This window comes from Biomphalaria glabrata, chromosome 3 (genome assembly GCF_947242115.1).
Source record: "Biomphalaria glabrata chromosome 3, xgBioGlab47.1, whole genome shotgun sequence".
Taxonomy (NCBI): domain Eukaryota; kingdom Metazoa; phylum Mollusca; class Gastropoda; family Planorbidae; genus Biomphalaria; species Biomphalaria glabrata.
In genome coordinates this window covers 38371151-38396136 of record NC_074713.1, presented here as the reverse complement: position 1 = coordinate 38396136, position 24986 = coordinate 38371151, and the positions used below count along the sequence as shown (strand labels likewise).

Below are 24986 nucleotides of genomic sequence, written 5' to 3'. Positions count from 1 at the left end.
GTATTAAAAATTTATAATCCTTTTCAGTTTGATATAATTTTTAACAGATAGGATTTGATGGTTTCCACTGATAATTATAAATACAATTAAAATAGGAACCTGTCAGACCATATATATTTGAAAGGTTCAACAATTATAACTCAACAATTACACAGCATATGTCCAATGTTGAGCTCATTGGTTCAGACCATTGTCCCTTACTGAATGCAAAGAGAAAACTTCGACCTTAAAATATTGACTCTGATAGCCTTTTGTAAACTGTCAAAAAAAAAATTAACCTAAAATTATGTTTACAAATTAAAAACTCAAAATGTTCTCCATCTGATTTTTCATTCAATCATTACTTGTACACAAAACATTACATATTGTTACGAATCTCACTATCCAGGCTCTCTGCAAACTGCACCATACACCACCAACTTAAAGAACTTGACAAGTCAGGGCTCCAAAATAACGTAAAGGATTAATGTCCATAAATAACAGCCAATACTGTACAATTGGCAGCACGTACACTGTACAAATATCTCTCCGATAACACCGTTCCGCCGTATCAACTCTTGCACTGGCCTCTCCGTCTCGTTCCGGGCTTGCACTGGGTTCAACAGTTCGGGACTGACTTCACACACTTGGGCTCGTTGTGTCGGACTCGATCACAGACCAAGATCAAGACGCCGTTCGTCTCAACTGTACTTGACAGTACTCCGCACTGAACCGCCGTAATGCTCCGTACAGAACCACACCGCTGAACTGTGCTGCAGTCGACCGGACTGTAGTGAACCGGGCTCTGAACCGTCTTGACTGCGACACCTCCGCTCTTTATATAGGGTCCCTACTGGCCTTCTAGAACCGGACAGAACGCCGCTCGACGTTTCTAGGTGGTCAGATAACTACAACTCTCGTGACGCTAATGAGCTCTGTTCACGACGGCGATTCTTCCCGAACCCTCTTGTTGACACTCGTCTCGGCCGATCGTCGTAACTCGTCACGGTTGACCGCTCGTCTAGCGCTGGCCTGGGGCGATTTTGCGTCGGCTGACTACACACACACCACTACCCCCATCTGTGCCACCAACAGGTTTATAACAATATGATCAAACCAATAATTACAATATATCCACCAATAAAAACACAACACAGTACACCATATTTTAAAATAACTTTATTTCTGTACACAGTACAAGTACAAAAAATAAAAAATCAACTAATTATTGTTCTGTCCTGAAGCCGAAGGTTGTATTTGGCTAACAATAGTGTTAAGTTTATTGATGACATATGGACAGGAAGCAGAAACTCACATGAATTCATTACAGCAATCTTCATAAATACAGTCACATTTTTGTTTTATTAGCACCCACTAACAGAATCAGAACTTCTCACTACAGTTACTGTGTGCCAAAGAACAGAAACCAATGTCTGTAAAACACTCTGGCAATGTCTATAAGATGATTTTCAAAACAAGAGAGTGCCATGTCTATAAGATGATTTTCAAAACAAGAGAGTGCAATGTTTAGAGATGATTTTCAAAACAAGAGAGTGCACTGTCTAAAGATGATTTTCAAAACAAGAGAGTGCACTGTCTCTTGTCAAAGATGACTAAGAAGAATGTTTCCACATTCAACTCATCATGTTGGTTTCACAATGTTGTTGCTGAAAAACAAAATTGATAAAAAAAAAATAAATTAAGTTGCTATAAAAACATATAATTAGATCTGTATATATTTGATATTGGTAGAGGTTTCAAACATGGCAAAAAGACAGGGAGGAATGGAGAAAGACGGTCAACAAATCTTGCTTGGTGCCTCAATGGTCTAACAGGCTAAGGGATAGGTAGAGGTAAAGGTAACATTTGATATTTACTTTGCTATAAAAACATATAATTAGATTTGTATATATTTGATATTTACTTTGCTATAAAAACATATAATTAGATTTGTATATATTTGATATTGGTAGAGGTTTCAAACATGGCAAAAAGACAGGGAGGAATGGAGAAAGACGGTCAACAAATCTTGCTTGGTGCCTCAATGGTCTAACAGACTAAGGGATAGGTAAAGGTAACATTTGATATTTACTTTGCTATAAAAACATATAATTAGATTTGTATACATTTGATATTTACTTTGCTATAAAAACATATAATTAGATTTGTATATATTTGATATTTACTTTGCTATAAAAAACAATGAGTCCTACCTCACAAAGATCTATCTTACTCCAACATACAAACCAGTTCAAACAAAACCCAAAAGTCTAATCAGTCAATGTCATTCAGAGAATTTCAAGGTCATTCATCGTCACAGAGAAATACATAGAAGCCTAATTCCCCAAGCACTGGTTTGTGTTGTGTGTACTATTATGTTGTTTGTGTCAACATTGTTATGGTTAGCCTATAATAGTGATACTAAAACCTTAAAGGTTGACTTACTACTTAAACCCTATAACTAATACTTTATACTAGTCAAATATTTCAGTCATATGAAAGAGTCACAACTCAAAGAGAGCAGACAACCAACTTACGATGTGAATCCTTTACTACCACTGAGGACTATGTATGGAGACTTCTCAGTCTTCTGTTTGTCTTTCAGCAAACTCAGTGTGTTAAGTGGCGTGTCTGTTGAACTCATGCGTTTCATCAACTGGTGACAAATACAACTCATAGTGTAACTAAGACTTTTAGAAGCGAAACATTTATCTTATAAAATACAGACATTACTTCCAAAAAAAAAACAACAAAACATCCCACACATGTTCCACTGTTTAGTCCACCATAAGTTTAGAGATCATCTAATTTGAATAATTCAAACATTAATTACCAATTCTTCTTCCACTTTTTTGCTTCTCTTTTCTGTTTTCTTTTTGCCAGAGCCTTTGCCATGGAACCTATGGCTGAGTTGACGGAAGGCCTCTTTGGCACTCAGATTTCGACCACTGTCATCAACATAGTCCAACTTCACATCCGGCTTATAGCTGTCCTTCTCTTTAAACTCTGTGATCATTCCTCCCTGGTACCTGTCACGCTTGCGATTCTTTTCATCCAAGTCACTGTGGACAGAGAGAGTTACAATCACTAGATAGGCATCAGCTAATTATAAAGAATAGTTCCCCTCATTAGAGTTTTACTTAGGGGTGCCCTAAAAATCCCCAAATTCAAAATCCCAATCTTCACAGAGATTAAAACCCAGAACCACAGGTTCAGAAGCCAAGGGATAAACCACTCAGCCACCGCACCCACTAATTATAAAAATTAATCCAAAGTATTTCTTTAAAAAAAAAAATTATTCATACTTTGAATTATGGTGTTAAAACTGAATAAAAAATGCTTCATATTTTAAAAAAGAGGGGAAAATCAAGTCTACAAAACAATGAGAAAGCAATGCACTCACTCATATCTTTTGTCTTGAATAGTGTAGTTTTGTGCCTGAAGTTCCAAATATTTTGTAGAAAGTGTGGGTAGTTTCTTGGGTGCCTCATCTTCCAAGTACCCTAAAGGTATGAAGATACATTAATCATCAAGCATCATCATAAAACTTCTTATTGTTTCTGTAGTGAAATGTTGATGACATTGTTCTGTGACCAGCACAATAACTTACTGCCTTTACTCTGCCTAACAGCTAGTGTCTACCCTGTAAAACTGAGTAAGCCCAAGGACATCCTGTGCTAGCCTCCACTAGAAATGAAAGTGCCATGTGCTATTGTCTACCCTGTAAAACTGAGTAAGCCCAAGGACATCCTGTGCTAGCCTCCACTAGAAATGAAAGTGCCATGTGCTATTGTCTACCCTGTAAAACTGAGTAAGCCCAAGGACATCCTGTGCTTGCCTCCACTAGAAATGAAAGTGCCATGTGCTATTGTCTACCCTGTAAAACTGAGTAAGCCCAAGGACATCCTGTGCTTGCCTCCACTAGAAATGAAAGTGCCATGTGCTATTGTCTACCCTGTAAAACTGAGTAAGCCCAAGGACATCCTGTGCTTGCCTCCACTAGAAATGAAAGTGCCATGTGCTATTGTCTACCCTGTAAAACTGAGTAAGCCCAAGGACATCCTGTGCTTGTCTCCACTAGAAATGAAAGTGCCATGTGCTATTGTCTACCCTGTAAAACAGAGTAAGCCCAAGGACATCCTGTGCTTGTCTCCACTAGAAATGAAAGTGCCATGTGCTATTGTCTACCCTGTAAAACTGAGTAAGCCAAGGGCATCCTGTGCTAGCCTCCACTAGAAATGAAAAAGCCATGTGCTTTTCCCTCTCATGAAGATGCTTCAGTACAACAAGATCAGACTACAGTGTATAAATAGTGAGTATTTGACCATTACCTTTTTTCATTGCTAATTTCAGAGCTGAGCCGACACCCACATGAGCGATAGGTTCCTCCTCCAGAACTGATGCTTCTTCAGGCTGAAAACAATAAAATAGATAAAAAATAAAATTGGTATTGAGTTTAAAAGTCTTTCTATTCCCATGAAAAAAAGGTTTGGGGAAGCTGTCAAAAAGGAAATATGACTGACAAAATAGACTCTGGAGAGGCAGTTTATTTTAAAAATTAAATGAATGACTTAATTAAATGAACATTAATTTTGAAGACTTTTCAATAATCTAGACACATGAAGTTTCTTGGGTGCCTCATCTTCCAAGTACCCTAAAGGTATGAAGATTTTTGCCAAGAATCATGCTTTAATTAAAATAAGCTAATACTACTTCACATATTCAGAATATATCAAATCTTTATTTTGACTTTCTTCCCATATTTCAATATACACTGTACGGTGTCACTTACCCGGATATCGACTGGATTATCATCAATATCCACTTCATTCCAGCCTCCTGTGGTCTCATCCTGTTCCTCCTTCTTCTTTCTCTGTTCCAGCATCTCTAGCTCCATGTCCTGGGGACCAGCAAAAAGAGAGACACACACTAAATACAAATACACACATCTCTAGTTCTTAAGACATTTGATCCCAACAAACTAGTTCACAACACACCAGTACATGAACTCACCATTATCTCCTCTCTGTCTTCCTCCCTGTTACCAGCAAGACCGTAGGTGGGGATTTCTCCTAAGTTTCTACAAAACTCTGAGGTAGAGTTTAATATTATATTGACAGCCAGTTCCTTGCTGTTACTCTCTTCCTGCTCTGGTTTGATTAAATCTATCACCTAAAGAACAACAACCAAATAGATTGTGATGAGAAACAAAATCCAATATATAAAAGTCTTTGAAAATTCTAAGTTACTAAGTAGACTTAGTCAAAGATAAAAACAAAAACTATTAAATTTCTCAAACATCAATGACTATATATTAATATAAGGTAGTTTTTAATTAAAAAAAAAAGGAAAACATATACTTGAATGTAAAATATAAAGATTTTTAAAAAATTTGACCCACAATCAATTTTTATTTAAAAATCCCTTTTATTAAATTAAAATATCAGCAACTAAAGTAGATTGTAAATAACTTCAATAAACAAATAAGAGTTTAAATATACATTCACAAATCAGCTGAACAAAAACACACTTACTGATACCTGTGTTGCCTGCCTCTCTTTTTTTAGTTTCAACTTGCGCGCTCTGGCCAACATTCCTTGTAATTCATTCTGCACATCTTCTTCCTCTACGGCTACACCTGCCAGATCTTCATCTGGGCCAATCAGGTCAGCTGAAACAGCAATAGTGTAAGAATAAGTTTAAAAGTCAGTCATGCTATAAACACAATTCAAAAACAAAACCATAAGAAAATACAACTTTTAACAAATATACAAGTTAAAAAAATCATCATGGTTATGTACTAGTTCTTAATTTTTATTTCAATGGTTGGTAAGAAAAAAATATTATTCACAATATGTTCCTAATTTTTTTTTGGATTGTATTTGAATATATCAGTTTATTTTTCTCATTATTAAAGTAGTTTAACATCTGAATTATTATTATTTTATTTTTAGGTCTTTAAAGGTGTGCATCAAAGTTTTTGGAACACCACTGTCTACTTACAATCATCGAGTTCTGCTTTGATTGGTAATGACACTGATTCTGCTTGAACAACTATTTCTTGTTTAATGTCCATCTTTTGTTCTGCTCCTTCATTAGATTCCTCTGTGTCATCTACCTCAATGCGGCCTCGCCCTCGTGATCTGAAACACCCAAGACAGTTTTTTAAAATGCAACTTGAAATTACTTAGTAAGAAAAGAAATTTATATTGGAGCTTTTAAATTTTAATGAAGCTTCTAATATACAATTAAAAGAGTGGAGTCTAAGATGTGCTTATTTATAATAAGAAAATCAAAAGGATACTATTTTGAGATTGACTGTTTAAAAGTGCTTAATAGGTAAGATACTGTTGCTCATTTTATATTTGCTTTATTGGTAAGATGCAGCTGCTCATTTTAAATAGCAATAAATGTATGAATGATTTAAAGTGGATATAAATTTTAAGATAATTATGCAGTTATCTCTGGAAGTGATTGTAAGGATAGAAAGTTAGGTAGGTGCTATTGTTTGTTCATTTAAGTCACAGTATTTATAGGTTAAGGTTAGCATTAATACATTCAGTGACCATTATTAATGGGCTAAGGCAAAGAAGAATCTATTCAGTTAAAGGTTAACATACAAGAACAAGTGTTATGAGAGTTGTAGTGAGTGTTCATTTGGCTAACTCAGTAACTTAGTTGTATGAAGTAGCTAACAGATATTAGGCAAATAATCTCATAATGCTAAACAGTTTTTCAAAGTTCACAGCCACATTATCCACATGATGATATAATGATATACATCTAACTTATCAACATGATGCTACAGTGCTACAAAGATGGTAAGTTAAAATGTTTGATCATTTGTACCTGGACCCATAGTCTTGAGTTGATGTTGCATCACTGAGTGGAAGTAAATCATCTGCCTTCAGGACAGCTGCTTTGCTTCTGATTTTTCTCACTTTCTTCTTGACTTTCTTAAATTTGGCTGCCTCCTAAAAATCAAACAAACATAGAAAAAAAAACAATGAATAATAATGCATATTTTGTAATATAATTTTCAAAGCAGCTCATCTTTACAAACTCACAATATTGAATCAAGAGATCTAGATAATTTGGCTACGTTTTGAGAAGTTGAATGAAATTGTAATAAAGACAAAAAAAAAGGATAATGAAGCAGAGCTAGATGTGTAACATTATTCATGTCACAAAATGTAACTCTGCTAAGGATAAGAATTCCAGAGCTATTGGTAAGTAAACAAACAGATTTTGGATTTTGCTTGTCTCTGCTTAAGAAGGAGACGGACAACAAATATCTATCATTACTTGAGACACATACAACACCTTGAGTCTATGCATTTATTAAGAAATTGAGTTAAGTCTACCACAAATATCTATCATTACTTGAGACACATACAACACCCTGAGTCTATGCATTTATTAAGAAATTTAGTTTAGTCTACCACAAATATCTATCATTACTTGAGACACATGCAACACCCTGAGTCTATGCATTATTATGAAATTTAGTTTAGTCTACATTTTTTATTACACATACAATAAAAACTGACCATGATACTTGGCAACTAAAAATACATATTGGACCACCTTAATTGGCTAACTAATAATACAAACAGATCATCCTGATAAACAAACTAAAAATCTAATCAAAATATTGCAATGGGAAACTAAAAAAACAAACAAACATTATTATCATGAAGGACAAATTGACACAACCAACCATTGCACTGGCTAAATTTACAATAAAAAAAAATGTTTCAACATTTCTTACCATTTCTTCTGGAGTCAGATATTCTGTCAACAATGTTGGTGGGGCCATCTGTAAACTTTGCTAATATGAAGGAAACAAAAAACACATTAAATGACAGTGGCTAGACTCTTGACAAAAGCTACAAACTAAAGTTGAATACAATTAATTCAATTTCAATGGCATTTATGATGTAAACAAAGAGTTGTACCCCTTGTGATCTCAGAGCCTGCCTGATTTCTGCCATTCGCTTTTCATGTGCAGCATCATAGGAGCCCCCAGAGCCTGTGAACAGAAAAGGAAGTAGGCTGTGACACTGTTGAAGAGAGCTGCTATCACACAGACTCATATCTTGTTTAGCAACCCCTTTCAGCTTTATCAGGCCTTAAGAAACTACAGTTCCTAGCTTAATAGAAATATTTAAAAAAAAAAACTGAATGCATTATCTCCCCTTGATAATAACTCAATAGAAGCCAGACCCTGAAGAAAACTATCAGAAAAGTGTCTTTTTTTAAGGATGGCTTCACATTAGCAAATCAAAAGGAAGCTAGAGCAGTGAACATAACACAACCAATGCCCAAGAAGCCAAGTTGAAGGTGGTTGCTAATTTGATAGCAGTGGATAAATTAGCAACCAACTTCAATTGTGTCTTTTGCGCTGTTTCTTGTGAGAACTTCAGAGCACAGAGTTGGAAGGAAGGAAGTAACAACAACAAAAAAAACTTAAAAAAGGAACAACACTGCTTAATTGCTGATATAGCTCTCACTATTGCAAAGTTTATCTTCCCCTTTCCTATATAGAACACTTATTGAGTAATTAAATGTTTAATTTATCTGTTGTCATCGACAATGAATAATTTTTTAAATTTCAACTTAATCCAATAATGGGAATTGGGAGGAAAGAAAAGAATCCACCCAGACCAACAGAAGGAATGAATTGATATAAGCTTTGTAAAAAGAGTCACATAACAAAGGAGACATCTGAAGCCAGTCACTATTTTTTTGGTCATAATACATCATTAGTAGCAGTAGTTAAGTGTTAATCGTGACAATGACTTATTTCAAACGCTAGCTGGCTGACTTCCAATAGAGTTTTATTACCTGAATTAAACAACCAACAATGGAATGATTTCTGAGGAAAGGTTACTTATACTCACCCAACACAAACGATTCCTTTTTAGCCCCTTCAATTTCTTCATCATATTTAGACAGAAGATTGCTGGGTTTTAACTGCAGATAAAAGTAGTAGGTAAAGGTGATACTTATTATTTTGATTACTCAAAGAGATTGGTTTAGCTGTATCTTAAGACTCGGATTTCCATACTGAACTTAAAAAACAAGGAAAAAAAAATAATTATTTCACTTGATGTCTTAAAAAACACTAACTAATGAATGTATGTTTTTTATGTACTAAAGATATTTATTATCTTTCAACTACAAGTGTATTCTAACTTTTGTCCTCAATAGACTGTCTATAGGAGAAGCCAAGCCTTAGCCATTAACTGCAGTGAGTTGGAAGTGGGTAAACTGAGGACAGCTGGACTTACCACTCCAAAAACTCAAATGACATTTATTTGTTCAAAAAAAATTAATTTGTTCTATTTTTTTTGTTTGTTTACCATTAGGTCTGGGTCACATTATTCCTGGATAAATTGTTATTTCAAGTGAGTGCCCAAACTTTTCCTATTAGAAAAGAATATTGGAATGACAAGCTATTGGTAAGAAACCTTCCCCAGAATTAGTAACTAAAGTATATAAATAATAAAATCTCTATTTTATTTTGGACTGGAAGTATGTATCATAAATTTAGTAAGATCCAAAGATACAGACATTTTTCTGGATAAAAAAAACCCTGACTGACAGCAAAAAGCATTTCTAAACATAATAAATGAAAATTGTTCATTAAAATGACAGCCTTTACTTGGTAACTGTCCATGCTCAACTCACCATGCCATATTCATCATATTCTGGTTCATCATAAGGTTTGTAGTCGGGCTTGCTCTTCTTGTTCTCAATGTTCTTCTCAGCCCTTTCATCATCCTGGATGTTGACATTAACCAAAACATCACCTTCTTCTTCATCCAGCACTCCTGCACTCAAAAAAATAACCATGTTAAGGATGAATGTTATATTGCCAAACAAAAGTACTATTACAGATTGCACACTGCCATAAGCTTACTTCAATTAAAAATCAGAGTAATGCTGATAAGCTTACACAAGACAATGTTAGCTCAAGAAAATGTGTCTATAACTATTCTTGTGTAGTCAAACAGTAAAGAAAAACTTTCTATAAATACCTTTGTCCTTTAAGGTGAGAACTACATTTCTTCCCTCCTCAAACTTCTCTAGAGAGTGCTCTACTTTTAATCCTCGCAGATCTTGCTGTGTGTAGCGCTATAGCCAGAAATAATGTAAATAATATAATTAGTACAAATAATTTAAAAATCTTCAAAATGTTACAGCTTAAAAAAAATTAAAAAAATTTTGTAATGGTAAAAAAATAGCTAATAAACAATAAAAAAACCCAAAAACCTTGTCTTTTTTAAATTCCTGCTCAACGAGACTGCCAATGCCAAAATCTTCATCCATTTCTTCCAACATTTTGGCCTTAAACATAAAAGAAAAATTGAAAATAGTAACTATGGGTTAGATACCAGGGAAAACAACTAACACTTAGAGAACATGTACTTATATTTTATTAAATATTTCATATTTCATAGAGCATCTTAGTACGACATTATGTGAAATGGCATGAAAAGCACAGTCTTGTCAGAAGAAAAATATCAGAACAGAAAGAAACAGCAATCCACACAGGCTCCAGATGAAACAGTTGCAGCCGAACATTCCAGGCTCATATAAGCCTCACCTTATATGAAGAGGCACAGAAGTCCTCAGCCTCCCTGGATGCTACAAGTTTTGTCATCAAGTCAAGATGGATAACTTTTGAAATATTTTTGTATTACACTGATCTATGCATCACTTAGCTATTGCTATCACAGACACATTATTTAAATGTTCCTGATAAATACATATTCCTAACATAGATATCTCATTTAAACACAGGCTGTTCCTAATGCAGGCATATCATCTATATTAAAACTAAGTGAACATTTTATTCATATCTTCATATAACAAAGAAAAGAAAATTACTCGTTTTTCTGCCATTTCTTTCTCTTGTTGTAGTTTTCTGCTTTTTAAAACCCAGGCAGAGGCATCTTCATCTTCACTATCACTATCACCCAATCCTTTTACAGTTCTGTAAATAAGTCAAACAAACATTTGTAGAAAACATTTTCAAGTAAATTCTCTTTAGGCTATTTATAAATGACACTAAACAAATATATTTCAGCTTATTATAAAAAACAAACAATAAAAATAACCTGAGTTTTTTTTCCATCTCACGTTGTGTTTTTTTATTGACCATCTTTTCCCTTAAGGACTCTGTCTTTCTTAATTGTCCCAGGTTTACAGCAGGAACATGAACTCCATCCGACTTTTTGGATTTGTCTTCTCCTAAATAACATGGACATCAGAAATGACAGACTGACAAGATCTCTTAACAAGTTCATCCTTTTAGGTTTTTGTTGTAACAAAGATATGTATTTTTTTTTATAATGTACAAAGAAAGCTTTAGGTATTTGTCTTGTTTTGTTATCTGGACTATTTCCACTATATTTACGACAATATTTGTTTCAATACAAAGATTTTTGTATGAGAGATATTAAATAAAGAACAGAAGAAAATGTTATCATTTATGTTGGTGTAATTTTTTTCATTACCTTACCTTATGCTATATACTTGTAGCCGAATGACTTAATTTTAACACCTATTCCACCTAAATTTTTTACAAAGCTTTTATCCACTCTGTCTGTCTGGGTGGAATCTTGTACATGTCAATTAATTAATTTTGTTTTATATAGAGACCCTATGGCCTACTAAGAAAAGCTAAGGAGAGATAAGCCTTGTGTAGAGAATTAGGCTGTCTACAAAAAAAATTTTTTAACAGACAAAGAATATAAAACCTTCTACATATGTAGCTCAATGGCTAACATACGGCCTTCCATCATGGAGTAGCGAATTCAAATTAAATTTGAGCAACTTTAAAAAAAATTAGAAAAATCAGCATGGAAACCTCACAAATACCCCCTTCCCTCCCCAAATGATTCACAAAAGTGACTGGTGGATAGCATGAAGTTGTGTAAAAAAAACTAATGAATAAAAATATTTCCAATCGCACACATTTATTATTGTTAGTCTAGATCTATTAAAACTTTCACTTTGGTTTTAAAACAATTTTTGTTTAAACATTTAGCTTGTTCCTGTTCTCCCCACTCCTTTTAAATGTCTTGGTCACACACACACACTCCATGGAAACAATTTTGATTCTGATCTCCCTTACCTCAAATCCCCATGCCCAAGCTATCAAATAAAACACTCTCCTTTCAATCCTAATCAATTTGAAGGAAAAGTGAAATGGTTTGAGATAAACAAGGAAAAAAAAGAAGATTTCTATGGAATCTCCTTTCTGTTTCTTCATTAAGAATTGCTTTGTCAACACTACAGCAACAGTGTACAGCAGAAACCATATAATTGCATTAAGCATACTTAGAATAATTCCATAAAAAAGGCGAGAGAGCGATGCAAGTAAGCCAGTTCTGTGTTCTAAAGAGAAATCTAAGATTTTAAAGCTTACCCTTTGAGTCTGAAACTTCCAGTGGCTTTAGACCCAGCTTGGCTCGGAGACGGCTGTTGTGATGAAAGTGTTAAAAACAAATTATTTTGTCTTCTATTCCAGTATATTACAACCTTATTTTCCATATTGCAATAAGGGTATTCCCGGGATTAATAGGGTGATAATTTATAGTATCTAAGTTTGGTAAGGCCAATGAGCTTCTAGAAATAAGAAAAGAGTCTCTTGATGAGCTAATTATATTGCATAGTTAACCTATTTCTGTAGCTAATGGTTAAGATGGGTGCCAGCTAGAAGCATGACAAGCAACCATCTTTACCCCAATGTCACATAACAACCAGACATGCTTTGGCTCATAGACATCCTAAAAACCCAGCTCTCACCATTAGTTAGTTATAGAAACAAAAGATTGTAAGAAGCAAATATGTTTTACAATGCCCTTCCAGACATTCATCTTATTTACAATTAACTATTAGAGTACAGTGAACATTACTGAGAGAAGGACAGGGTGAGGACAAAAGCTTTATTGTTGAAACATCATTAAATGAACCTGGGTAATAATAGGGTATGTATAGATCCCATTGCTTACTCTAAACTGTGCTAGGTCACAGAAGCTAGATAACACTGTTTCACCTGCTCTAAACTGATGCACTGACACTATGATCTAATGCTTAGAGTGCCAGGTTGGAAATTTTTTAAATTAGACTTAAATCCACCAAGTATTATTGAGGGCCCATAATAAATGAGTAAAATGTTGTGCTTTCCACTTGAAGAGAAACAAAAGAGCTCCCCTTCACCTGCCTCCAAGACTGTTAAGTACCTGAATAGACACGAGAATGAAATGTCCTACTTACTTTGTCTCTTCAATGCTCAAGCTTGACCCATCTCCACTGGCTTGGTTATTGTCATGCTCTTCTCTGTACTCCATGGCTAGAAAAAAACACAACAGCATAACATTACAGACAAATGAATAATTGATGTCAGAAGTTGGATATCATAATTTTAGTTAGTTGAAATTACTAGTGTGTTGATAAATATTTGTTTCAATATTTGAACTAAATTATCACTTACAAATTCATTGCTTAATTTTGACAAAGTCATAAAAGTTTCATCTTATTAAACATACTTATAAATTGAGTTCAAGACTTTTAAAAATTCAATATCAATATATTGAACTCAACAAGTTAAGACAAAAAGCATGAATTGTACGTATTTCTCCGCCTTCCATGCTACGTTTATCAAGAGAATATATAATCTACCGTTTATCAAGAGAATATATAATCTACCTATGTCTTTATAATGCATTAAATTTTAATCACACAGCTTGAAGCCTGCAAGTGCTTCAGAATGTGCATATTTACCTAAGACTTCAATACTACCACTTATGATATAAGCAAAATACCACTGTCTTACATATTCACATAAAATTTGGTTCGCAAGTTCCTTTTACCTCTTAGGTGCTCACTAAAAACAATTTTTGACAGAATCGCAGCCTTGGGACCACTATTCAAGAAAAACCGCAAGTTTTCTATCAAACCTTTATTTTATTTTTCGGTATTTCCCCAAAAGGCAGCAGTCTACATATAAAGCATTTTTTAAAATATCACGAGTTCCATTATTTTTAAAGTAATTTTTTTCTTTTTCCCAAGTCTACTTATTTTTAAAATGCCTTGCATCATTTGCACCTTCTTTTAGACGCAGTCTAAATTAAAAAAAAAAAAAACAATCCTAATAGTATAAATAACATCTAGAGTCTTTTTCTTTTTTTTTGAGAGAAAAAAAGCAAGTAATGGTACTTTCTAACACTGTAAAAAAAAAAAAAAAAAAAAAAAAAAACTTCTAATTAATAATGAGGTCTATTTATTAAAAATAAAAAAGAAGGGGGGTGTGTGTTTTGGACATGATAAACAATATAAAGCATGGGAACAAATCAACGAGCATAGCTGATGTGTACTGCTAGTGTAAATACACACACACACACACACACAGGGTTTCTGCACCAAAGTAAATATGAAATTCCAAGAGTTTTCCAGGACAAAATAATAAACTTCCAGGACATAAAATTTGCGTCAAAATATTACATAATAGTCAACGTTGATTAATTTAGGTTTAATAATTAAATTAAATCACCGTACTCATGATTTACATTCCTGTCATCACTGTCGATTGTTTAGAAAATTCAGTGCTCACAAGCTGGCTAAAGAAAGTATTCAGTCTATCAGAAGTGACACTGAAGAACTGGGAGGCAGCAGAACTTGGGGTTAAAATGGAAATGTGCAATTGTGTAAATTCAGATTTAATACTATCACAGTCATCTGCACTGATACGGCCAAGCAGAACCAAGATGCTCAAAGTGGCATATAAATCATTTAAGAAGCTAACAAAATCTAAACTAAGATGGCTTTTGCCATTTTAAACTCCGGCGAATAGCATTCTTCAATGGAGATTTCTCAACGAGTTTGAGAACTGTTAGTCAGCAGAAACTTTCTGCTTTCCATCTATAAATTTAAAACAGCACTAGCACTGGCTTTAGTTTTAATTTAGAAGATTTTTTTTTGTGTATGTCAAATCTACAATAAACAGTGCTGCAACAGAAGTACATTCTTTGAAAAGAGCTGGTGTTAAGTCTTTGCTAAAATGACTGAAGCATGCTAAAGAAGTCTTGGGCCATAAAGCATTAAAGGGCAACCAACAATAGTGCATCTGATATATTTTTTTTTTAGAAAAGGTTGAGATGAAACTTTCAATTTTGGCAAACAGCCTTTGAGGTGATCAAAAGACTTTGTGTTGATTGCCTTTTTAGCAGTAATATAAAACTATGAACTTGGGTTACTGGTTTAGCTATCGGTGTAGGACAAGTGACAGTCACTGAGATTGTGGCAGCTCTTTCGAGAAATACTGCAGCCATCAGAGTTACCAGACTGATAGAGCTAGATCTAGTAGATCTACATCTTTTCAAGCCACAGCCTGGCACAGTGCATTAATTAAACGATGTCTCGTATTTAGGCATTTTAATACAAACTAGGTTATATATATATCTAGAATAGTGAATAGATTGGTAGTAGATCTAATACATTTGTTTCTGCATATTCTTAAAATATAAGAAAAATTTGATTCTGCGTATCTAGTCACGTAAACTAATACCCTAGATTAGATCTATGATTCTTGTATAAGACTAGATACTAGATCTAGCTTAGACTTGGATTGAACACAGTGCCACACACAATAAGAAACTAAGATTATATCTAGATTCTAGATCTAGGTCACTAGACGAGGCCTATTTATTAAATTGCCAGTGCACAGAAGTAATATGATCTAATAATGTAGCCCAATAAAAATATAAGGGCACAAAATGAAACAGGAAAAAGTCTAAAAAGATACATAACGTAGTTCCAATTTGGATGAAAATCAACGTGTTCAGTGAAAAATCGATCCAATAATGATACTTTTCTATAAATAGATTAGATCTCTCTATTGTCAAAGAGCAGTTAACACATTCTGCGCAAACTTGGAAATGCTAATTTCAAATTTTCTGCTGCGACTGCCCATCAGCTGCAATGGTGCTGAATTGTTTTTTTTGCTGGTTTTTTTTTTCGATCGATGAAATTCCAGGGACATTCAAGGAGCTATTTTAAAATTTCAGGAAATTTACCAGACTTTTTTTGAAATTCCAGGATATCCTGGAATTTCAGGAGGCCGCGGACACCCTGCAAACATTGGGGTCAGCAGCATTTTTATATTGCAAATGTTTAGAAGTTTTCAGATTTTGCATGCACCTTTATACTCATCCTATATTTAGTTTTAATATTTGCGTACATTAAAAATAATTTCTAAAAGATGGATTTGCATTTCATTTCTAGCAGATCTTGTCATACTTTTTTAGTACTTAACTTTTTCTCACTATCATTTAATATATCAACTTATTCACTCTTTTAATACTGATACAAAGATATATATTTAAATGACTGTATAAAGAAAACAAAACTACCAGATGATGATGGGTAGTCCCTGTGAGAATAATCTCGAGAATCGCCATAATAATTGTCTTGGGGCTGATTCCTCTCTGCAATTTCTCTACTATCTGGATAACCTCTTTCCTTTTGTAGAAATTCTAAGGCATCTCTGTCAGTTGACCTTGACCTCTCTCTGTGTCGCCTCTTTCTTTCTCTAGAGCGTGACCTTGATCGATGCTTTCTCTTCTTTTTGCCCTCTCGATCTTTTTCTTTGTGCTTTTTGGACCCCATAACAATACAAGTGTGGTCTGAAAAAGAGTGTATAAGCATTAAATGCCAAACATAACTACCAGCAGCATGTGTTCACAAAATAATAAAAGAAAACGCACTGGAAAAAAAAAAAAGTCATATCTAAATCTATAAAGTGATAACTAAGTTGTCAAACTAAAGACTGTATCTGTATTATAATAATTATTATTTTATTATAGTTGATTCTAGATCCTTTAATTTTTCATTATATAACTATATTGAGATCTAATAAGAGTAACTTATGGTACTCGAAACCCCCACCCCCACCCCGAACACCCACCATATTTGTTTTATGTCTTTATTTTGATGGTTATGGGGGAACTAGTCTATTCCTATTGTGCATGCTCCATTTCTTTATACTTTATAGTTTAGTTTAGACACAATTAATTTCAAGAGCTCTTCTAGTTTCAAATTATCTAGTTTCCCTTACTTATACCCTATAATCTAGTATTAAATAGACCACCAGCGAACAATGGCTTTGTCTGCAGGAGATGCGGAAAAAAATATGCAAGTCGCAAATGGGTTTGCATAGTCGAAGTAGTCCTGTAAAACACTAAGTGTAATTAATCTTCAGAATCAAGGCATTGCCATTATTATTATAATCTTAATCTAGTCTTGATTTAGCCTCCTATACCTATACTATAGGTCTACAGAATCTATTTTTTACTTTAGTTTTAGATATAGTGACTAGATCTATAATAAAAAATAATGTTAAGTCAGTCAAGTCGTCATAATAATTAAGTTACATTTTCAAGATTTTGACTTTTACTTTACTTACTTAGCTTAGACTCTTAGACTTACTTAACTTACTAGATCTATATAGTTGACTTACTACTAAGAATTTATAAATTATTAAATACTTAATACTAGACTACTTATTATAGTGGTCTTAGTTTTACTTTATAAGTTCTCAATCAGACACAGCAGAAATAAATACCTATCACTGTTAATATTGTTATAAACCTGGTGGTGGCACAGATGGGGGTAGTGGTGTGTGTGTAGTCAGCCGACGCAAATCACCCCAGGCCAGCGCTAGACGAGCGGTCAACCGTGACGAGTTACGACGATCGTCCGAGTCGAGGGTCAACAGGACAGTTCGGGAAGGATCGCCGACGTGAACAGAGCACAGGAGCGTCACGAGAGATATAGTCATCTGACCACCTAGAAACGTCGAGGGGCGTTCTGTCCGGTTCGAGAAGGCCAGTAGGGACCCTATATAAGAGCGGAGGTGTCGCAGTCAAGACGGTCGAGAAAAGGGGCTCAATACAGCAAGGTTGAGAAAGCGGGTTCACCACAGGAGTTCAGAACACGGTCGACTACAACACAGTTCAGCGGTGTGTTTCTGTACGGAACATTACGACGGTTCAGTGCGGAGTACTATCAAGTACAGTTGAGACAAACGGCGTCTTGATCTTGGTCTGTGATCGAGTCCGACACAACGAGCCTAGTGTGTGAAGTCAGTCCTGAACTGTTGAACCCAGTGCAAGCCCGGAACGAGACGGAGAGGCCAGTGCAAAAGACTTGATACGGCGGAACGGTGTTATCGGAGAGATATTTGTTATCGCAGAGCTATTTGTACTGTTCTACGTGCTGCCAATTGTACAGTATTGGCTGTTATTTTGACATTAAACCTTTACGTTATTTTGGAGCTCTGACTTGTCAAGTTCTTTAAGTTGGTGGTGTATGGTGCAGTTTGCAGAGAGCCTGGATAGTGAGATTTGTAACAATATTAATAGCAGGAGATGTAGAGTCAAATCCAGGGCCTAGATCTAAAGATAGATGCAACATCTGCAAAAAAGTATGCACCATGAAACAAAAAGCCATTTGTCACCACCTCAAAGTTGGTGCCATAGAGTAGAAACCCTAATTCTGTATTGTGTATGTTAATTCCATATTGTGAATCTTATTCACAACCCATGTTGCACTAAGGTGAACACTTTTGACCTTAGGTGAACCAGGGAGTTAAAGGCAGTCAGTCCACATAGAGATCTTGTAGCAAGCACTTGTATTGAGTCACTTAAGATATAAGCAGTAGAGTTAGATGTTTAAAGTAGTTGGTTATAGAATAAGTACTAAGTTGTGATATTCGTATATTACTGTTGGATTAATACTGACCATTCCTGGGTCGAATTGTATGGTGTATTCACTATGTGGTGTTATATTAAATTTATGGTGTCTGCTACACCCAGCGTCATTTCATTATTCTGTGATCTGTAACAAGAACCCAATGTCACCACCACGCCTACATTGATAACCACAGCCACATTCATAACATATAAAATAACCCGGTGACACCATTCAATGTGACACCTGCGATGAATGGTACCATGCATCATGTCTCCATATGAATACACCTGTGTATTATGCCTTAGGCAACAAAGATGCATCATGGCACTGTGTACCGTATGGGTTACCTCAGTTTACATCAGGACTGTTTGATTCCTTTGATGCGGACACTTCTAACCCATACAACATCCTAAACACCATCCCAAACCAAACTCACTAACCACTAGCCAGATCCACTCCTGTTAAACCTAAATCTACTAAAATTAATACAACAGCCTCACTAAACAAACCTACTAAAGAAGTAACACCAAAATACCTTAAAACCTTAGTAATAAATTTTCAAAGCATTAGGAACAAAACAGCAGACTTAGAAATTTTATTAGAATGTGAGAAACCAGACATAATTGCAGGCACAGAAACTTGGCTACATCCTGAAATTTATAATGAGAAATTTTCAATAGTAATTATGAAATTTTTAGAAAAGATAGGGCTGATAATCATGGAGGAGTTCTTTTAGCAATAAAAAACACTCTTATAGCAGAAGAAATTACCTTACCTAACTCAAAAAATATAGAATCAACATATTGTAAAATTAATACCACCTCAACATCCCTAATAATAGGCAGCATTTACAGACCACCAAATTCTAGTTTAGAATACATGCAGGAACTATGTAATCAGATTACTACACTTAAAGAGACAAATAAAAATGCAGTTTTTTGGATTATGGGTGATTTCAACCTACCTGATATAAATTGGAAAACACTAACCATAGATAAACACCAAAACCTTAAGGACATAAATGAGCTTTTCATAGAAACTTTACACAACCTAAGTTTAGATCAAATCATTAAAAAGCCAACTAGATTAAACAACACATTAGATCTCTTCTTAACCAACAGACCTGGATTAGTAATTGACTATGATATTATCCCTGGTCTATCAGACCATGAGATCATTAAAATACACAGTCAGATAAAAGCAGTAGCCAATACAAAACCCAAAAGAAAAATATCACTCTGGAATAAATGTAACCTAACACAGCTACACCAAGCTGCATTAAACTTTCAACAAACATTCTTATTAGAAAAAGACATTAACCAACCAGTCGATGACCTCTGGAATTTCATTAAAAACCATCTTAAAAGCATTATAGAAAATCATATACCAACTAAATACACATCAAACAAAATAAATAAATGCTGGTTTAATAATAGACTAAAGAAGCTTTGCAAACAGAAGGAAAACCTATATAGAAAATTTAAAGAAACTAATGCCGAAGAGTTTACAAAAAGTATATAAAAATTAAACACTTAACCCAAAAAGTAAGCAGACAGCTGCAGAGTGAATACATAAACAATGTAATATCTAAAGATAACAACAAAAACCTATGGTCATACATTAAGTCTAAGAAAATGGAAACAACAGGCGTAGCGCCATTAAAAGATGAACATAACATAATACATAATGATAATGAAACTAAAGCAAACATCCTAAACAAATACTTTGCATCAGCATCTCAGCCCCAGGAGACAAAGACATATTACTGAATTTGAACCAAGTAGACAACATAGAAGATATAGTAGTACAAGAAAATGGAATTCAAAAACTATTAGCCAACACCAAACCAAATAAAGCTTCTGGACCTGATGGTATTCCAACTAGATTACTCAAAGAACTAAGTAATGAACTAGCCCCAGTGTTCAAAATACTCTTTCAGGCTTCACTTAACCAGGGCAGAGTACCAAAGGACTGGAAAGAAGCTAATGTCACCCCCCTATTTAAAAAAGGAGAAACTACAGACCAGTATCACTTACCAGCATCACATGTAAAATCCTAGAACACATAATATGTAGCAACATCATAAACCACTTAGACAAACATAATGTCCTCACACCATACCAACATGGCTTTAGGAAATATAGATCATGTGAAACACAACTAATAGGACTAATTGATGATTTCTCGAAAGGTTTAGATAATAGTGAACAAATAGATGCTATCTTACTAGATTTTTCTAAGGCTTTTGACAAAGTTCACAACCATAGTTTGCTTAAAAAATTAAATTATTTCGGCATTAATGGTCCACTGCATCAGTGGATTAAAGACTTTCTGATAGGGAGAGAACAAACTGTAATAATAAATGGCTCTAAATCAACACCGATAACAGTAAACTCAGGTGTACCTCAAGGAACAGTCTTGGGTCCACTACTATTTTTAATTTACATAAATGATTTACCAAATTGCATTACTTCAGGAACAAAAGTCAGATTATTTGCAGACGATTGCATAATATATAGAACAATAAAAACAACACAAGACACAGATATTTTACAAAGAGAATTAGATGAATTACAGAAATGGGAATCAAATTGGAGCATGTCTTTCCACCCAGAAAAATGTCAGTTGTTAAGAGTAACAAAAAAACTAAAACAAATTAATTCCACTTATCTTATTCATGGCAAACCAGTAACACAGACTAAAAACGCAAAATACCTAGGTGTTATAATAAATGAAAAACTGACATGGAATCCACATATTGATGAAACTACAAAAAAATCAAACAAAGCATTAGGATTTATTAAAAGAAATTTCTATAAATCAAATAAGAACATAAAACTAAAATGTTATTTAACCTTGGTTAGGCCAATAATAGAATATGTATCCTCTGTTTGGGACCCCTCAACTCAAGAAAACATTAAGAAACTAGAACAGACACAAAATAGAGCAGTGCGATTTATAACAAACGAATATTCACATTTGACTAGAGTAACACCTTTAGTAAAATCACTAAATTTAGAAAGCCTTCAGGACAGAAGGCTCAAAAGTAAAGTAGCAATCATACATAAAACACTGAACCATAATCTTCAAATACAAAAACAAAATTTAATAAAATACTCTGAAAGACACAAAGATAAAGGCACATTCCTCGTCCCATATGCTAGGACAAATTTGTACAAATACTCCTTCTTCCCTAGTGCTATTAGAGCATGGAATGAGCTAGCCAGGAAAACCAGTGACTTGGCAGAATTTAAGTCATTGGTTAATATGCATGACTAAATGCATGACGCGTAGGATGTAATCATCTTCTTTTTTGAAGTAACGTCTGTATTATATAAGATAAGAAGATAGGACTAAGTTACTTACACTTCACTTTACATTACACTTACTTACTGACTTAGATTTCTAGTTCATGTAATAGTCTACTTAAAGGGAAACTCTGATGGTTTTGACAATTTTTGATATGTGTTTTGATTTACAGATAATGAATATATTATTCTTTTTTTTTAATTTGCAATAATAACTTAGTAATTGATGTTTTTCTGACGTAATTTTCCTGCGCATCCAAAACAGTCAGACTTTCACCGGGTTTCTATGTGGCGTCACAAATATGTTTAATTTAATCTATTGACTTCTGTATAACAGGAGACCATACAGCAAAGTTTACATTCTCGTAAAAGAAATATATCTCCGTCTATGCAGTTAGATCTAGGATATTGTATGCAAAGAAAAAAATGCGTATTAAAAGTAGATTTACATGCTTGACTGACCACGGCAGTGTGTATTTTCTCACCAGACCACTCAACACACAACAAACACTATCGCTTGGTTGTCTTGTCATGACCGACTACACATAGTCTCGAATAGCCTTACACCAGCTTGTTCGAATCATTCAGACACACGATATATTTACTATAGGGAGAGGCTTAGATGAAAATGTTACTTTTTTTTTCTTGAGTTGGTTATCCTAATGCTTTTGGATCTATCTATACATGTATATATATATAACTGTATCACTAAGCCTAACAGCTACTGTAAGAATGAAGCTATACGATTGGTTAAATCTAGTTTCTCTTTCAGTATTGTTGAGGGAGGTGACGTATGAAATAGCTTAAAAGAAAATTTGAAAAACCATCGGAGTTTCCCTTTAACTTAGACTTTAGGTTAGACTTAGAATTTAATCTAGCTAGATATAGTTAGGTGAAAAAACCCAGAAGTGCGGAAGTAATAAATGACAGATAATGTTAAGATTGCGTTTTTTTGACTTTTTTTTTTGCATAGGCTTCACTTGCCAAATTTATTACACTTATGAATGAAATGTGAGAAGTTTTTTTAAAAAGTTATTTATCATTTTTAAATTTATTATCAAAATTTTACTCCATTTTTGTTTTTAGCAATACAGGGTCCAGGAAAATGCTGATAATTTGTTTATTTTATCAATATTTACATTTTAAACAAGTAAAGTTCATAAATATAAATGAAATCAGAATTGTGAGCTAGAAATTCACTATGAATACTAAATCTACTATTAAATTTCTTATTTAATAAGTAGATTTATCTTGTACGAAACTCAATACCAACTTTTTGAGCGGGGGGGGGGGGTCTTGCTGGCTTAGCGAGCGAGACACTCTCATCTAACTTGTTCTATGTCAACCAATGTTAAGCCAAAACGAAACAAAAAAAAAAATCATAACTTTCTAACTATTAAACATACAGTCATAATTTAAACACCATTGGAAAGTTCTTTCAAAGTATTTTAATGATGTACTAACGAAAAATTATTTTTTCAAAGATTAATTTTTTATTTCACCTCCCTACTAGATATTATCTAAATCTAGTTACAGATTGAGAATACAGTGACTCGAGTTAGTCAGTTTTAAATTATTTTAATAATATTATGTATATATAGATAAATAGATAATAATTATATAATATACACTTAAATGACTTAATACACTTTATTTACGTAGAAGAACACGTCACTAGAGAGTGGTAGAGTCTAGAGTAGCTCAAAGACAAAGTAGCTGAGTTAGTGAGTAGAGTGACTAGAGTCATTATCATTAGACGAGTGTCTAACTCTACTGTCTTCTAGAGTCTAGCTTCTACTACTTCTAGTCTAGAGTGACTAGCTAGAGTCAGTCTAGAGTCTAGAATTCTAGAATCAGAATCAATCATTCAATGACTAGACTAGTAGAGAATCTAGAGTCTAGATCGATCACAATCGATGTTGTAGAGCTAGAAAACTTTTGTAGAGGTAGATAAAAATAGATTCTTAGATCTATGTTCCAGATCTCTTACCGCTTTTGTCAGATAAGAAGATTAGATTGTAGACTAGATCTAATCTAAATCTAGATCTAGATGTTTACTGTTTATAGATCTAGATGTAGACTCTATTAGAACTGAATCTTATTTTCGTTTTTGTAGCGTTTCCGGAAGTAGTGTTGATATATGAAATGTTAGACCCACCGACCTATATGTCCACGGTTAAGCTCAATCACATATATATATGTATAGATATGGATAGATAGATGGATAGATTTATATATAAGTAATTGGCCTCGTTATAGAGACTTTCATACATGGCGTACAAATGATAAATAGCTAAGATGATAAATCTAGTTTACTTAAGACTTATTTTCTCAATCATGGGAAAGGCTTCGGGAGTCAACCCTGAGGAAAAATCAGGAGCTGGCGACCCTAAGGCAGTTTGCAGCACCCAGTGCTACACTCTGCAGAACCTGCGATGCCGCTGACACCAAACTGTATCGGCACTGCCGTTCCTTTGGATACATCAGCTGCGTGGAGAGGGGGGAACTGATGTGTGGGCGACATCGTTCCGACCACAGCTAATGCCCAGACATTCATCTCACCAAGATGATCCATAGTCGCTTCGCGACTGAAGGAGGCCTTAGAGATATTTTGTAGGCCTATAGCCACTATAAGTGTGTATATTACTGTATAAGCCTATAACATCAAAGAATTGTTGATAAGCTGTTTTTTTTTTAAAGATATACAATTTGAAATATAGATTTTGTAAGACTTAGACATAGATTCTCCCGCCCCGTTCGGCTCATTGGGCGGCAAGCTGCCTCCACAAAGATCTGTCATTGGCAATGTCTGAAGCCTCGAGATCTTCCTACCTGTTGTTCACCGCTCTGAGGTGCTCCGTGAAACTGTAGTGCCATGTTATACTAGGATGTCCCTGTTTACGCTTACTTTGTATTGGCCTCCATATAATCGCA

The 24986-nt window shown here is 34.3% G+C and overlaps 1 protein-coding gene across 4 annotated transcripts; it reads right to left on the bottom strand.

Annotated features, from left to right (window-relative positions):
- Window positions 1-1141: 1141 nt before the first annotated feature.
- LOC106074971 (U4/U6.U5 tri-snRNP-associated protein 1-like) lies at window positions 1142-24174 on the bottom strand. 4 transcript variants are annotated; one of them, XR_008777110.1, is made up of 23 exons: window positions 24043-24174; window positions 16404-16676; window positions 13270-13345; window positions 12419-12471; window positions 11106-11238; window positions 10876-10981; window positions 10258-10332; window positions 10023-10119; window positions 9673-9815; window positions 8883-8955; window positions 7938-8011; window positions 7751-7810; window positions 6829-6953; window positions 5983-6122; window positions 5514-5650; window positions 4993-5151; window positions 4772-4879; window positions 4311-4392; window positions 3383-3482; window positions 2813-3041; window positions 2517-2635; window positions 1538-1646; window positions 1142-1502 (listed from the first exon to the last, which is right to left on the bottom strand). XR_008777110.1 is itself a non-coding variant. In XM_056024917.1 (23 exons), exons 3-23 carry the CDS (start codon window positions 16657-16659, stop codon window positions 1622-1624), a joined length of 2370 nt encoding a protein of 789 aa, XP_055880892.1. In that variant the 5' UTR covers window positions 16660-16676; window positions 19280-19394; window positions 24043-24174; the 3' UTR covers window positions 1142-1621. The 4 variants fall into 4 exon arrangements, 3 of the variants coding, with proteins under 3 accessions (XP_055880892.1, XP_055880891.1, XP_055880893.1); XM_056024917.1 differs by adding an exon at window positions 19280-19394 and having other exon boundaries at window positions 1142-1646; XM_056024916.1 differs by having other exon boundaries at window positions 1142-1646.
- Between the last annotated feature and the right edge of the window lie 812 nt (window positions 24175-24986).

Coding starts and splice junctions, on each gene's coding strand:
- LOC106074971 (XM_056024917.1), bottom strand. CDS start 16,659: ATGGGGTCCAAAAAGCACAAAGAAAAAGATCGAGAGGGCAAAAAGAAG. Junction 9,816..10,022: donor TCTCACCTTAAAGGACAAAG/GTATTTATAGAA, acceptor TTTTGAGTGCAG/GAGTGCTGGATGAAGAAGAA. Junction 8,956..9,672: donor AATATGATGAATATGGCATG/GTGAGTTGAGCA, acceptor TTTTATCTGCAG/TTAAAACCCAGCAATCTTCT.